Here is a 14,279-nt window from a genome sequence, read left to right as displayed (position 1 = left end):
AAAAGCAAAATTAGATACTGCACAAGAAAAAAATCAGTGAACCTGAATATAAAGCAAAAGAAATTATCCAAAAGGAAGCAGAGAGGAAAAAAAGGAAAAAAATAATTCTCAGTGAACTGTGGGACAATATTAAGATATCTAACATACTTTTTTTTATTTGGTCTAGAAAACAAAGGAAGTGAAAAAGAAAAATATCTGAGATGATAATGATGACTGCTTTTCCAAATTTGCTGCAAACTACAACCCACACATCTGAGAAACTTGACAAATTCCAAACAGGATTAAATTCAAAGAAAATTATTCAAAGGCACATGATAATAGACTAACAGGAAAATGTTAATAATTTTTTAAAATCTTAAAGCAACTAGAGGAAAAAAGACACTCTATATTCAGAGGAACAAATATTTAAAAATCACATAATTCTCAGAATCTGTGCAAGCCAAAATACAACAGAACATTTATAAAATGCTAAAAGAAGTAATGTCAACATACCCACTGAATTCAATACCTACCAAACTACCTTTCAAAAATGGAGTAAAAAAGCTACAGAAATCAAGAGTATGGTAGTGGGAATTCCCTGGCGGTCCAGTGGTTAGGAACCTGTGCTTTCAAAAATAGGCAAAGGACCTGAAAACACACTTCTCCAAAGATGATATACAAATGGCCAATAAACACATGAAAAGGTGTTCAACATAATTAGTCATTAGAGAAATACAAATCAAAACCGTAACGATACAAATTCACACTCATTAGGATGATTATCCAAAAAAAGGAAAATAACAAGTGTTGTCAAGGCTGCAAAAAAAATGGAACCCCCAAGCATTGCTGGTAGGAATGTAAAATGGTGCAACTACTGTGGCAATCAGTTTGGTGGTTTCTCAAAAAGTGAAACACAGAATTACTATATGACCCAGCAATTATACTCTTAGATAGATATCCAAAAGTACGGAAAGCAAGACTCCAGCGGATACTTGTACACCAACATTCATAGCACTATTATTCACAAAAGTCAAAAGGTAGCAACAACCCAAATGTCTATCAACAGATAAACGAATAAACAAACTATGGTATATCATACAATGGATATTATTCAGCTTTAAAAAGGAATTCTGATACATGCTACAACATAAATGAACTCTGAAAACATGCTAAGTGAAATAAGCCAGACATAAAAGGACAAATATTGTATGAATCCACCTAAATGCGGTACCTAAGATAGGTGAAATCATAAAGAAAGGAGAAGAGTGGTTGCCAAAGCTGGAGGAAGGAGTCAGTAGGGAGTTAAGTGTTTAATGGGTGCAAAGTTTCAGTTGGAACAGATGAAAACACTCTAGAGATGGATGCTGGAGACGGTTGTATTGGATTGGCCAAAAAGTTCATTCTGTAACATCTTACGGAAAAAACCCAAATGAACTTTTTGGCCACCCCAATAAATAATACAAATGTACTCATGCCAGAGAAGTGTACATTCAGAAATTGGTAAAACAGTAAATTTTGTTATATATATTCTACCACAATTTTTTTAAGTGTCTTTGTATAGCTGGGGCCTTGCCAAATAGTTTATGCTACAATGTGATTTATGGTGAACTCCTCTTTTTGTTCTCCTGCCACCCTGGGCCACACTGTGACCTCTGCAGGAGAGAGGAGGGCTGGAGACTGAGTAGCTAAGGTCAGTCACAAGCTTGCTCCATGCCTACATGACCAGCTCCCAGTAAAAACCCGGGGTACCAAGGCCTAGCTGAGCTTCCCTGGTTGGCAATACTGCACACTTGTTGTCACGCGTCACTAAGGGAACAACTGGACTCTCACTCTTGGTCTCTCCTGCACTCCACTGTACTGTATGCACCTTTTCCTCATTTTAACCTGTATTCTTTCTCTGTAATAAACCCCATCTGTAAGTATAACAGCTCTGATCCTTCTAACAAATCATCAAACCTGAAGGTGGTCTTGGTGATGCTGACACATATGGAAAAGAATATACCATATAAATATTAACCATGAGAAAGCTGGATTGGCTTCATTAATACAAAACAAGGAACACTTCAGAGCAAAAAATATTACCAGATATAAAGAAGAACATACACTGTGATAGTCAATTCATCAACAAAATATAATCCCTAACAGGTATATCAAATAACAGAAATTCACAAAACTTGAAACAACAAATCAACAAAACTAAAAGAAAAAACAGACAAATCCAGAATTACAGTTGGAAATTTCAAAACTGCTCTCAGGAACTGACAGGAAAAAAAGGAAAATCAATAGGAATGTAGAGATTTAAATAACCCAATTTAACCTAATTAACATTTAGAGAGCAATCTACCCCACAATGACAGAAAACATACATTATTTTCAAACAGACACAGAACACTCACCAAGACAGACCATGTAATAAGCCATAAAACAAGTCTCTTGTTAGTTGTCTGGGCCCAATGGAGAAAAACAGATGCAACATTTCCTAAACTTATTTGACCATAAACCCTTTCTGCAAAGGCATCTCCAGGGACTGTTTCTCAGAACACTTTGGGAAAACCTATCCCATTCATTCTCAACATCTCTCCCTAATTGTGCTCCTGGTTGTGACTAAGGAAATAAGAGGGTCAATAAATATACCTTTTCCTTGACTACCAATCCAGGATTAATCAATGTTATTAAGTGCACACAAAAGTCCTAAGGCAGGAATAAGCTTGACATATTTGGGGAACAGCAAGGGGGCCAGAATGGCTGGAACAACATAAGGTAAAGGACAAGTGGTAGAAGATGAAATCAGAAAGTTAGGCAGAGGTCAAAGCATATAAAACCTTCTAAGCCTTGGCAAGGATTTTTAAGTGTGATTTTAAGTATGATAGGATTTTGAGAAAAGAATATTATCTTATTTACATTTTTAAAAGAGCTCTGAGGCTGCTGTGTAAAGAACAGAATGGAAACTAGGCAACCAGTTAGGAAGCTCTGGCAGCAGCATAAGAGATGGCTAAGACCAGAGTGGCTTAGACCAGATTAAATGTGTTTGTCAAAGAAAAAAAGCCCAGAAAAATCTACATAAATTGTGTTGAGATGCCTTAAAGCATTTTCCCTACTTGGCTCCCAGGACATCTCGTTCTTTTCCTCATGAGAAGCTTAATCTATCTTCCTTACATGATATCCCTCACCTCTTCAACCTCTTCAAGTTGGAAATGTTCCAAGGCTCACTCACAAGCCCCTTTTTTCTGGCTACTCTGATTCCTATGGTGATTTCATCCAGACACTTGGCTTTAAATGTTATCTACATAATGATAATTCCCAATTTTAAAGCTCCACCCTAGGCCTCTCCCCTAAACTCCAGACTCATGTATCCACTTAACTATATAGTAAACATCTCAAACTTAACAAACCAAAATTGAGCTCCTAACCTTCCCCCTCCAAACCTGTTTCTCTTAAGTCTTCCCTTTCTCAGATAATAGCAACTCCATTATTGCAATCTCAGGGATAAACCTTAAGAAATATCCATGACTCCTCTCTTTCTCTCACACTCCACTCCAAGTATATCAGCAAATCCTTTGGACTCTACCTTCAAAATATACCCAGTAATGAACCACTTCTTACCCACTTCCACAGCTATTACTCAATCCAAGCCATTATCTGTAACTTGGATTGCTACTTTCCTCTTAACTGTTGGTTCAGCCCTTGCCACTGCCTTCACCACTCCCCAACTGTAGTCTACTCTGAACATGGCAGTCAAGTGGTTCTAGTAAGTCTAAACTATAATAGATCATGTCACCAACTGCTCAAAACTTTCCAATGGCTATCTCACTCAAGTAAAGGTCCTTACAATGGTCTTCCAGACCTAATGTCATCTGACCACAACACTTTTGTGCCTCTGCTCCAGCTATTTATTTTCCTCTTAACCTCATGTCGAACTACTCTGCCCCATGTCACTTCATTCCAGTTGCAATAACCTTCTTGCATTCCTCAAATACTCCAGGCCTGCTCTAGCCACAGGACCTTTAAACTTGCTGTACCCTCGACCTAAAACTATCTAGCCCCTAACCCCTAAAATTACCTAGAATGCAAGGCTTGTTCTTTCACCTACTTCAAGTCTTCACTCAAATGTCAGTTCAGTGACATCTATCCTGTCCTTGCCATTTAAAATTTCTCCCATTCTTGGGGACTTCCCTGGTGGTCCAGTGGCTAAGACTCTGCGCTCCCAATGCAGGGGGCCCAGATTCGATCCCTGGTCAGGGAACTAGATCCCACATGCCGCAACTAAGAGTTCGCATGCTGCAAATGAAGATCCCGTATGCTGCAACTGAAGATCCTGCATGCTGCAACGAAGGTCCCACATGCCGCAACGCAGGTCCCACATGCCACAACTAAGACCCAGCGCAGCCAAATAAATAATTAAACAAATAAATATTTTTTAATAAAAATAAATAAAATTTCTCCCATTCTTTAACATTCCTTATGCACCAGCTCCACTTTATTTGCTTTATAATTCTCCATAGCATTTTCCTCTATCTAACATACTATGTGTTCTACTTACTTACCGTATTTATAGTCTGTCTCCCCCAACTAGAATATAAACTCTAGAGATTTTTGTCTGTTTTCATCTCCTGCTATGCACCTAGTCCCTAGAGCAGTACCTTTCACACAGAACTGAGTTTGTCCAATACTGAATGATGGAAAGTTAAATAAAGCCTCTGCAGAAGTGTCAAGTTTTGATAGGCCCAATTCAAATCCTAGGACTAGAGTAATTAAAATATACCAATTCCTTTGTCTATTTATACCATAAGAATAATATTCAATATTCTTAAGTGCTTTTAGTTATGCTTTTATTATTTTATAATATATTTAACCTGACACTTATAGAGGTGCTTACTGATTCCAAATAGTTCAACTTCTTACTTACTCTGGCATCACTATAAATAGAACACTAGGCTTCAGCTACAAGTCCTAGGTTCAAATTCTAGCTCTACCATTTACTAGTAGTATGACTCAGGCAATTTAGCCTCCTTCAAGTCTTAGATTCTCATCAATAAAATAGAAAGGTGGGGATGGATTAAAGACCTGCCTGCCTTACCTATCCTGTACCTAATCATAAGATTATTGTGAAAGTCAAAAATGTATGAGAAAATGCTTTATAAACCATAAATGATACATAAATGTCTATATTGTAGTTTGGGAAAAACCTGAATGGAACAGAAAAGTTCAGTGTTTGGGGCAGCATATCTCATCATACCTCCCTGCCCCTAACATTTAACTCTAGTTTTGGAGTCAGACTGGCTCTTCCACTTACTTACTATACCTTAAGCAAGTTACTCAACCTCTCTGAGTCATTGTTTCCACATCCATAAATGGAGAATATACCAACCTTGTAGCAACCTTTTGAAAATTAGAGGGTATACAGACATAAATGTAATGTAACTACAGAATACACTTAACAAATGACATTTTTACTTGTTGTCTTGACCTTCTTTAAAATGGACAAAAACCCAAAAGTAGATAATATAAACTACACTATGGAGGTAGGCAAGATGATTTTTGACTTGGAAATTGCATGTGAAAGGATAAGAAGGAAAGTGAGAAAGAGGTAATCAAGCAATAATCTCAAGTTTACCTAAATTTGTTCTTTCCTTCTTGCCTTTCTCCAAGGTTAAATAATAGGATGAGACGCAAACATCATCATACAGAAAACCATATTTAGTAACCTAAAAAAGTTCATTTCAAAACTAAATATTATATAGTATTTTCTCTTCAAAGGAGAATATTTGTATCAGTTTTTTAATTTCTCACACACCAAGATATATTTTGACACTCTAGAACTCAAGGTACATGCCAAAAAAAAAAAGTTGTGGTTTTCCAATTATAGAACCCTGATATAATTTTATTAAATATATTTAGAAATATGACAGAAAGAATTAAAACAACTTAAAAAATAAAACTGCTACTAAGATATATACCATACAAACAGTTCAAGAATGCTTTATGAAATCATTAGACTCTGATATATTTCCTCACTTCTATGACACTAGTAATTATAAGGTATAACAACCACTTTCCGGGGGGGTGGGAGTGGGGGGGAAACCTCCCACATTAAATATACACTTAAGATATAAAACATACCAATTTCAGAAAACATTAAAATGTGATATATCCCTCTGAGATGGTGAAAACGTTCTATTTCTTGAGCTAGGGGATAGTTACACAGAGTATATTTGTGGATATTCATCAAAGTGTACACCCATTTTGTACACCCATTTATACTTTTTCTATATGTACATTTATTTCAAAATAAATTTATGTAATGTACCACAACCATACAGATACAGCTATCAACCAGATGAATTATTGATCTTAATATGAAAGGTGAAAAAATAAAGCTTTTAAAAGAAAACATAGGAAAGTTAGCTTCATGACACTGAGGTAGGTAGAGATTTCATAAACGGAAACAGAAGAATACTAACCAGCTGATAAACTGGACTTCTTTAAAATTAAGAACTTTGACTCACCAAGATACCAAGATCCTGAAAAAGCTACAGAGTAGAAGGTATCTGCAATACATATACCTAAAAAGACTATATCCAGAATATATAAAGAACTACAAATCAATATGAAAAAAGTAAATACTCTAGTATAAAAAGGGCTAAAGACTTGACAGACACTTCACAAAAGCAGAGGTCCAAATGACTAATAAACATGGGGCCCCTAATATGAAAAGGTGCTCAACTTCATTAGTCATCGGAAAATAAAATCAAACTACAATGCAATACCACTACACACCCTTCAAGAAAAACTAAAAATAAAAAGACTGACAATACCAAGTGTTGACAAACATGTGGAACAACTGGAATTCTCTCATATACTTCTGGTGGGAGTATAAGCTTGTAAAACCACTTGGCAAAACTTAAGCAAAATCTACTAAAAATGAACATACCATAGCCATAACCATGACCTAATAATTCCACTTAAGGTACATACCGAACAAAAATGCATATATACATTCATCAGGAAAAAGAGTACAAAAATGTTCAAAGCAGCAAAACTGTAAATAACAAAAATGTCCATTAATAGTAGAATGGAAAAACTGTGGTTTATTCACAGAACAGAACACAACAACAAGAATAAACAAACCACAGTATAACATGGATTAATCTCATAAATGTAATGTTGAGCAAAAGAAGCTCAAACAAGTTATTCTATATGATTTCACTATACAGAGTTCAAAAACAGACAAAACTTTTCTATGGTGTTAGAATACAAGGAATACAGTGTGAGTTGGGAATTCCACTACTGATGTTTATTGAGCTGGGTGCTAGTTACAATGACACGCCTATTTTGTGAAACTTCATCTAGCTGTACACTTTTCTATATGCATGTCGTACTTCTTTAAAAATCTTACATTAAATAAGGTCCCCAACTAGTGAATCATGATTTCTAATCTTTTCCTACCACCAAGATTCTTCACCTATACTACGCTCAGAGACTTAACTAGCAATGGTCTTATATCACCCGCCATGTTCTTAGGGATTTAAATGTCAGTATCTCTGTCCATAAGTACTATATGCTAAGCCCTTTAATGTTCACTCGTTCAGATACTTATTAAATTTATGTACAAAACCTGTGCTTGCTGAGAACCTGGGGTACAAAAAAATTAGTAAGACATAGTCCCTGTCTTCTCGGAGTTCATAATCTTATAAAAGACCACATACACAGATAACAAGGTAAATATATAGAGATACACACAGGATATTATGGGAACACAAAGGAACAGCCAGGGGTAGGTAAGGCATCAGGGTAGGCTTCTAGGAGGTGTTAACACCTGAGTCCTTAAAAGATGAGAAGGAGTTATCCTGGCAAAGTGCATTCCAACACAGGAAACAGCTTGAATAAAAACACAGTGATAAGAAACAGCACAGTGTATTTAAAGAAACAATGAACAGCTGCTAGACAGTTGCTGAAGCGTAGTAAAAGGGAGAACTGGGATGGGGTTGGGGGAAGTGGCCAAAGAGATAGGAAGATGCCAAGTCATGAAGAGACTTAGACCTTATCCAACAGGAAAGATGGGTCAGTGAGATTTATGCAAAGAAATTATGTGGTCAGATAGATTATTCAGGGAGCAATGCAGAGGATGGACTTAAAGGGAATAAAGTTGGCAGAAAGAAGGACAGTTAGGAGGCAGTTATAACTGTCCAGACAGAAGATTATAAGGGCTGAAATAATGAAATGAAAGATATAGCAAATCCGGAAAAAGTACAGACACATTATGCCGCTGATCTAGAGACCACATTTTGAGAACCACAAATATATACTATGGGTTGACAATTTTTTTCTGTAAAGGCCCAAATAAATAGTAAACATTTTAGACTTTACAGGCCACATACAGACTCTATTTCACTTCTTGGTTCTTGTTTGTTTTTTAAACCCTTCAACAATTAAAAACCGGGCTTCCCTGGTGGTGTGGTGGTTAAGAATCTGCCTGCCAATGCAGGGGACACGGGTTCAAGCCCTGGTCTGGGAAGATCTCATGTGCCATGGAGCAACTAAGTCCATGTGCCAAAACTACTGAAGCCCACACGCCTAGAGGCTGTGCTCCGCAACAAGAGAAGCCACTGCAATGAGAGGCCCACTCGCCGCAACTAGGGAAAGCCCACTCGCAGCAGCGAAGACCCAACACAGCCAAAAATAAAATAAATTAAATAAATAAATTTTTTAAAAAATTAAAAACCATTCTGTTAGTGGACTTTACCACAAAAAAAAAAAAAAGGCCACAGGCTGGATTTGGACTGCAGACATAGTGGGTTTGCTGATCCCTGCTGTATACCCATAAAGAAGCAAGGATTAACCTTCCTATGAGATTAATTTTCCTAAAATGCTACTTGCATATCAGTCCCCTACTCAGAAACTTCTGCACTGGTTCTGATTACCTACTGCATAAGTTAAATCCCTATGACGCATAGCATTCACAGGCATCTACACTCTAGCTCCAACCAGGCTCGTGAACTACACCCCGTGAGAACCTTCCATTCTTATTAAATTGGCCTACTTACGCTTACCTGCCTCTGTATCTTTGTGGTGTTCCCCAATGTACTTTCTCCCTTTTCAAATCTACTCAAATACCCTTCCTTCAAAGTATAATTCAAATCCTTTGAAGTGATTCCACCCTCGTCCAAACTCCTAAAAGCACTGCCTCAATTTATCTGATATTTATTTTTTGTCTTGAGTTACTACACTTCAGAGAGAGACTTTTAAACTTGAGTAATAATTAGGGTGAATTTATCCTCCAATATCTTCTTGGAGGGCAGGGAATACTTGATACTTTTATCAAAGGATCTAGCATATAACAAGGGGTAAATAAAAACAAAGGTGTGTATGTAGATATATAACACATATATGTATACACACTTTTTTTTTTCTGAACTAGCTATATAACTGAAGCAAATGTTATCTCACCATTTTATCAGTAATTGAGCACTTTAATTCTATGGACACAATCTGAATGCTGCAGAATTACAGAATGACAATCCAAAAGCACATCTGTCTCTCTCCTACTACATGTTTTTAGGCCTAGTTTAAGGGAACAATAATAATACAAGTAAAATTTTTCCAATGGTCAATGTTATCAATCTAGATACAATGGGGTCTAGAAGTCACTAGATCAAGTCAAAATTTACTTACGTATATTTTTATTCATTTTTAAAATATGAAATCAGCTTTTATAACTAAATTGCCTTTTTTTTTCTTTTAAATTTGGCAGCGATGCATGGCTTGCGAGATCTCATTTCCCTGAGCAGGGATTTGAACCCACGCCCTCAGCAGTGAAAGCACAGAGTCCTAACCACTGGACCACCAGAGAATTCCCCTAAATTGCTTTAAATTCACCCTAATTATTACTCAAGTTTAAAAGTCTCTCTCTCTCTCTCTCTCTCTCTCACACACACACACACACACACACACACACACACCCCCCACACATGGTCTGAATTTTTTTTTTTAACAATAAGGTTCTCCATGACAATTCACATTCCAAAATTGCATTACTGATTTCATTCAGAATTTAGGGAAATAAGAATATATTTTAAAATTTTAAGAAAGTTGTCCATTTTAGTTCACTACTGATAAATAGTTTTAATCACAGAATGTTTTCAGCTGGATTAAAGGATTCTTATATTTGAGATTACTGAAGAAGTCTTTTCAAGTCTGAAGTGTGAACTATGCCTAATTTTACTATGCAAAGAATGTTCAAGAATCTATAAAAATTCCTGCAGAATCATCTGGCCACATTTTCAGTGCAAAAGTTTAAAACACTTTTGAAAGGTATAGAAAACAAAATAAATTAACCAAAAAGTGGCCATGAAAATGAAAACTGTGACTTTTTATCTCTTCAAAACACATTGAAGAAAAAGTTTAGTGACTCACAACCCTGAAAAGACTATTATTCATTGATAACTTGAATAGTAATAATGCATTGATTGGAAGACAAAACCAGGAGCCAGGGACTCCCATTCCTGTTTTGCCACTGGTTTGTACAGAATCTTGGGCATATCCCCATAAGGTGAACAAGAAAGGCTTAACTGACATGCTAAGGTTGTGAGAACTGATGAAATGTTTATGAAGCACTTTGGAACCATGAGGGAAGCCACTATAACCATTAAAAGTCATCTGCTTAATGCAAAACTATAGCTACCTGTTAGGCTTGCAAATCCTTTATGTCTTCTTAACACAGCAAATCTTCAGTGAGTCAGTAAAGAGCATGTATTTAATGAGCGAGCTTAGCAACCTCAGAGAAATGAATTTTCTTCCAAATCTTTGTTTTCTCACAAACCATGTCTCTATCCAACCCAACTATTTGCAAAGGGAAACATGATCCGACCCACACTAAAGATTTGGGTCTAGGTATTGATAAGCCAATACCAAATGACTGAAAATTCAGGAATCACAGTGGAATTTTGTCAACTTATCAGAAATGTGACTCCTGAAAATAATCCCAGAAAACAGTCGTTCTAACAAGAGCTTTATTAAAGCGAAAGTCCCTACACTCTCTCACCTAAAGAGCTGTAAAGTATTTTTGGACAGTGTCGATAGAAGACTAAACTCGCTCAAAACCTGACCCAACGCGTTAAGTAGTTCCAGCACCTGCTTGGTGTTAAGCGACTGGAGACTGGGGAGGCTGCTCAGGAAAAAGTGCTGATGCCATCTCCAGCTGCCCCTTTCGTGAATGACAGTAACAATGAAAACACTGACAAAAGAGCTAGGAGGCCACCCCAAGCCTCTGCTTAGCAATACTTCTACCCTACCCCCAACAGACAGAGCAGCAAACCCCAGAAAGGGGCGTCCCCTCACAGACCTAACATGCCCAGACCCTGCCTCTGGTCTGGCAATGTCAAAAAGTACTACCCTTCACTCCTCTCAAGACGGCTGAGCACCTGAAAGGTGAGGGGGAAATGCGGCCTCTCGTTCTGAACTGCCAAGGGGAGCGGGAGAAGACTGCCTGGCAGGAGGCGGGCGAGCAGAGCCCGTGTGCACCCCGGGAGACTAAGAAGTCCCCGGGTCGCGGGCGCCGCTCGGAGCGTCGTGGGGAGGAGAGGCGAAGAGGGGAGATGGGAGGGGAAGGAACGGGAGGGGAGGGGAGGGGACGGGAGGGGAGGGGAGGGGAAAGGAGGAAGGCGCTTCCCTCCCGCGGCTGGAGGGCGGAGGGTCGCTCGGCTCCGCACGGAGGAAGCAGGGCTAGGGCGCAGGGCTAACCGTCCCCCCGGGGGGTGGCTGCGGCCGGCCGCCCGCTTCCCGGGAGCCGGAGGAGGCGACAAGTAGGCTCGGTCGGGGAGCACATTCTTTCCTCGAGCCTGGTCCTGAGGGAGGGCGCAGGCTGCCGAGGCGGCAACTCTCCCTCTCGCCCAACTCCCGGCAGAGCGTGAGGGAGGCCGACCCCGGGCTGACCGGCGGGATGCCGCCCGGGTGGGAAGGCGGCGAGGCCAGCCTCCGGCCCGCTCCCTCCCCACGCGGTCCGCGGCCGGCGGCCGTCAGCGCCCTCGTCTCTCCCGCCGCCGCGCGGGGCCGGGCCGCCGACCTCGGCCGGCCGGGCGCGGGGCCAGGCAGCGGCGGCGGAAGGGCCGGCCGGCCTGGGGCCCTACCTGAGGCTGTGTACCAGCTCCCGGCGTGACTGGCTTCCCGGCAGACCACTCGGTTGGACATCTTGGTGCCTGTGCCGCCTATGGTGCACGAGGATGAATGAGGAGGCGGCGGCGGCGGCGGCAGGAGCGGCTCCGCGAGGGGACGAGACACCGCGGGCCCAGCCCAGGAGGAGGCGGCAGCGGGGAGGGGATCAGCCCGGCCCAGGAGGAGGAGGAAGAGGAGGAGGCGGCGGCCCGGGAGGAGGAGGAGATGGCAGCCGGGGCGGTGGCGGCGGCGGCGGCGGCAACAATCACCTCAAACTCGGGCGGCCGCCGGAAGACGGGGCCCGCGGCGGCCTCACCGAAGCCCGGAAAGCCTGGCCCCGGCCCCCAAAGTCGCCGCTGCTCCCCAGCCGGGGCTGGTTCCGCCGAGCCACCCCCACGGCCCCCTCCCCTACCGGTCGGCCTCCCGGAGCCACCGCCGGTGACCCCACCCCCGTGACTCCGCGCCCGCCCCCTCCCCCCACCCCCCGCGGGACTCCCCGCACCCACCCCCACCCCCGGCGGGGCCCTCCTGCCCGCCCGGCTGCCGGCCCGCCGGCCCCGCCCCGCCCCGCTCCTCCTCCGGCCGCGCGGCGAGGTTAACGGCGGACACCGAACAGGCCACACGGCATCTGGGGTCGGGCGGCCCCGCGGGGAGCCAGCGGCGGCTGCTGCTCCGCGCACACAAAAGCCCAGGGCCGGGGCCTGAACCGGGGAAGGCAGACCCGGAGAAGAGCCAACGCTTCCTTACTCGCCACTCTAACGGGTCCTGCCCACTGAGCATGCCCAGCAGCCTCTGCCAGGCCCGCCGAGGAATCTCGACGTGCGCGGTCCGCTCTCCGGGGTTTAGCGGCAGCAGAGGCTGGGAGGGGGAGGGCGCGGGGAGTAGGACGCAGCCGCAGGGCAAGCCCCCTCCCCCAACCAACTTCCTTAAACGCAGAGCACCCAGGGCAAGACGGTGCGGCTTTCCACGTGGAAAGTCCCCTGTCTTCCCCGCCACACACAGGAATCCTTAGTGGATGCTCGCCCCCAAGGTTTCACTACTAGGCACGCAAGTCTGTGGCCACGATGGGAAGTTCATTTGTAGAAACAGGCATGTGGTAGTGTGCCTGTGGTCCTGCAAATGCTACTTTTTGCTTCACCGGGCCACTCTTACCGTCTAATCATGGCTCTTACACTGTAAACAGTTATCTTGTTTCAAGTTATATTTATGTAATTGCATGTCTTAACTCCGTAACTAGACTACAGTGTGATATAGCTAGCCTCAGTTATTCTCATCTATAAAATGGGTATAACAATACTCAAGGTGTGTCCCTAGGATTATGAGTTAATAAATGTAAAGAGCCTGATAGAGTAGTCATACAACAAACATTATTTCCAACCCTCCATTATCTTTTAAATCCCACGTGTCAGGAACAAAGAATTACGTTAAAATTATACAAGAATCACAGCAAAGTAGAATATCTTGGACCTCCAAGGAAATGTCATGGAGTAGACCATTCCAAAACTGGGAAGAGAGTAAGAGAAAGTTGCATACCTTCAATGAAAGACTTGGAGTTAAAATCATAAAAATTGTTATATCTGAATTTCACACTAAACAGATCCCCGGTAGAGTCCAAAACAAACGACTGACTGCTTAATTTTCAAGTTTTCCTAGTGTCATATAATAGATTTTTTTTTTCAGGTACTATATAGTTTCTACCCCTCCTCTCACCTTTTCAATTTTAAGGCTCAAGGATCTTGCATGAGATCCCAGTCCTGGTCAATTACTGGAACACTTCTGACTTTCACACCTTTTTATACACTGGTTTTAAGCTGGAAAAAAAAAATCTCCACTCTGTATAGTTCTTTACTCAATTTTTGACCCTCTCACTTCACCACTAACCTGCCCAAATATTAAGCTATTACACAGGAAAAAAAAAAAGGACATGCCAAGTAGTCAATTTAGGGATAACAGAAAAAGGAGGGCTGGAGCTGATTCCCTGGTACTCTTCCTGAAGAAGCAAAACTCAGTGATACCTGATGAAATGGTAAACTTTTCATTGTAAATTTCAAGAAAAGGAAATAGTTGATATGGTTGATACGGTGTAAGAATGTTGATTGCTATGTCACTCATCAGCTGTGTGATTATGGATATCTAGCAATTTAACCTTT

General features: G+C 41.6%; 1 protein-coding gene across 4 annotated transcripts in view; it reads right to left on the bottom strand.

Moving 5' to 3' along the window:
- The window catches only part of MEMO1 (mediator of cell motility 1), a 141,776-nt gene extending 129,538 nt beyond the window's left edge, over positions 1–12,238 (bottom strand). For 3 of the 4 annotated variants that reach the window (XR_007471026.1, XM_033425228.2, XM_049696346.1), the window contains exon 1: positions 12,105–12,238. Coding sequence is in view for 2 of the 4 variants with exons in the window: in XM_033425228.2 (XP_033281119.1) it covers positions 12,105–12,165 (61 nt within the window). In the remaining 2 variants the exon portion in view is untranslated. The remainder of the gene's footprint in view (positions 1–12,104) is intronic. The other variant, XM_033425231.2, reaches the window with a different exon arrangement.
- Positions 12,239–14,279: the final 2,041 nt, after the last annotated feature.

This window comes from Orcinus orca, chromosome 13 (assembly GCF_937001465.1).
Source record: "Orcinus orca chromosome 13, mOrcOrc1.1, whole genome shotgun sequence".
Taxonomy (NCBI): domain Eukaryota; kingdom Metazoa; phylum Chordata; class Mammalia; order Artiodactyla; family Delphinidae; genus Orcinus; species Orcinus orca.
Note: the sequence above shows the minus strand (reverse complement) of the source record. Positions and strands in the feature narration are given on the sequence as shown.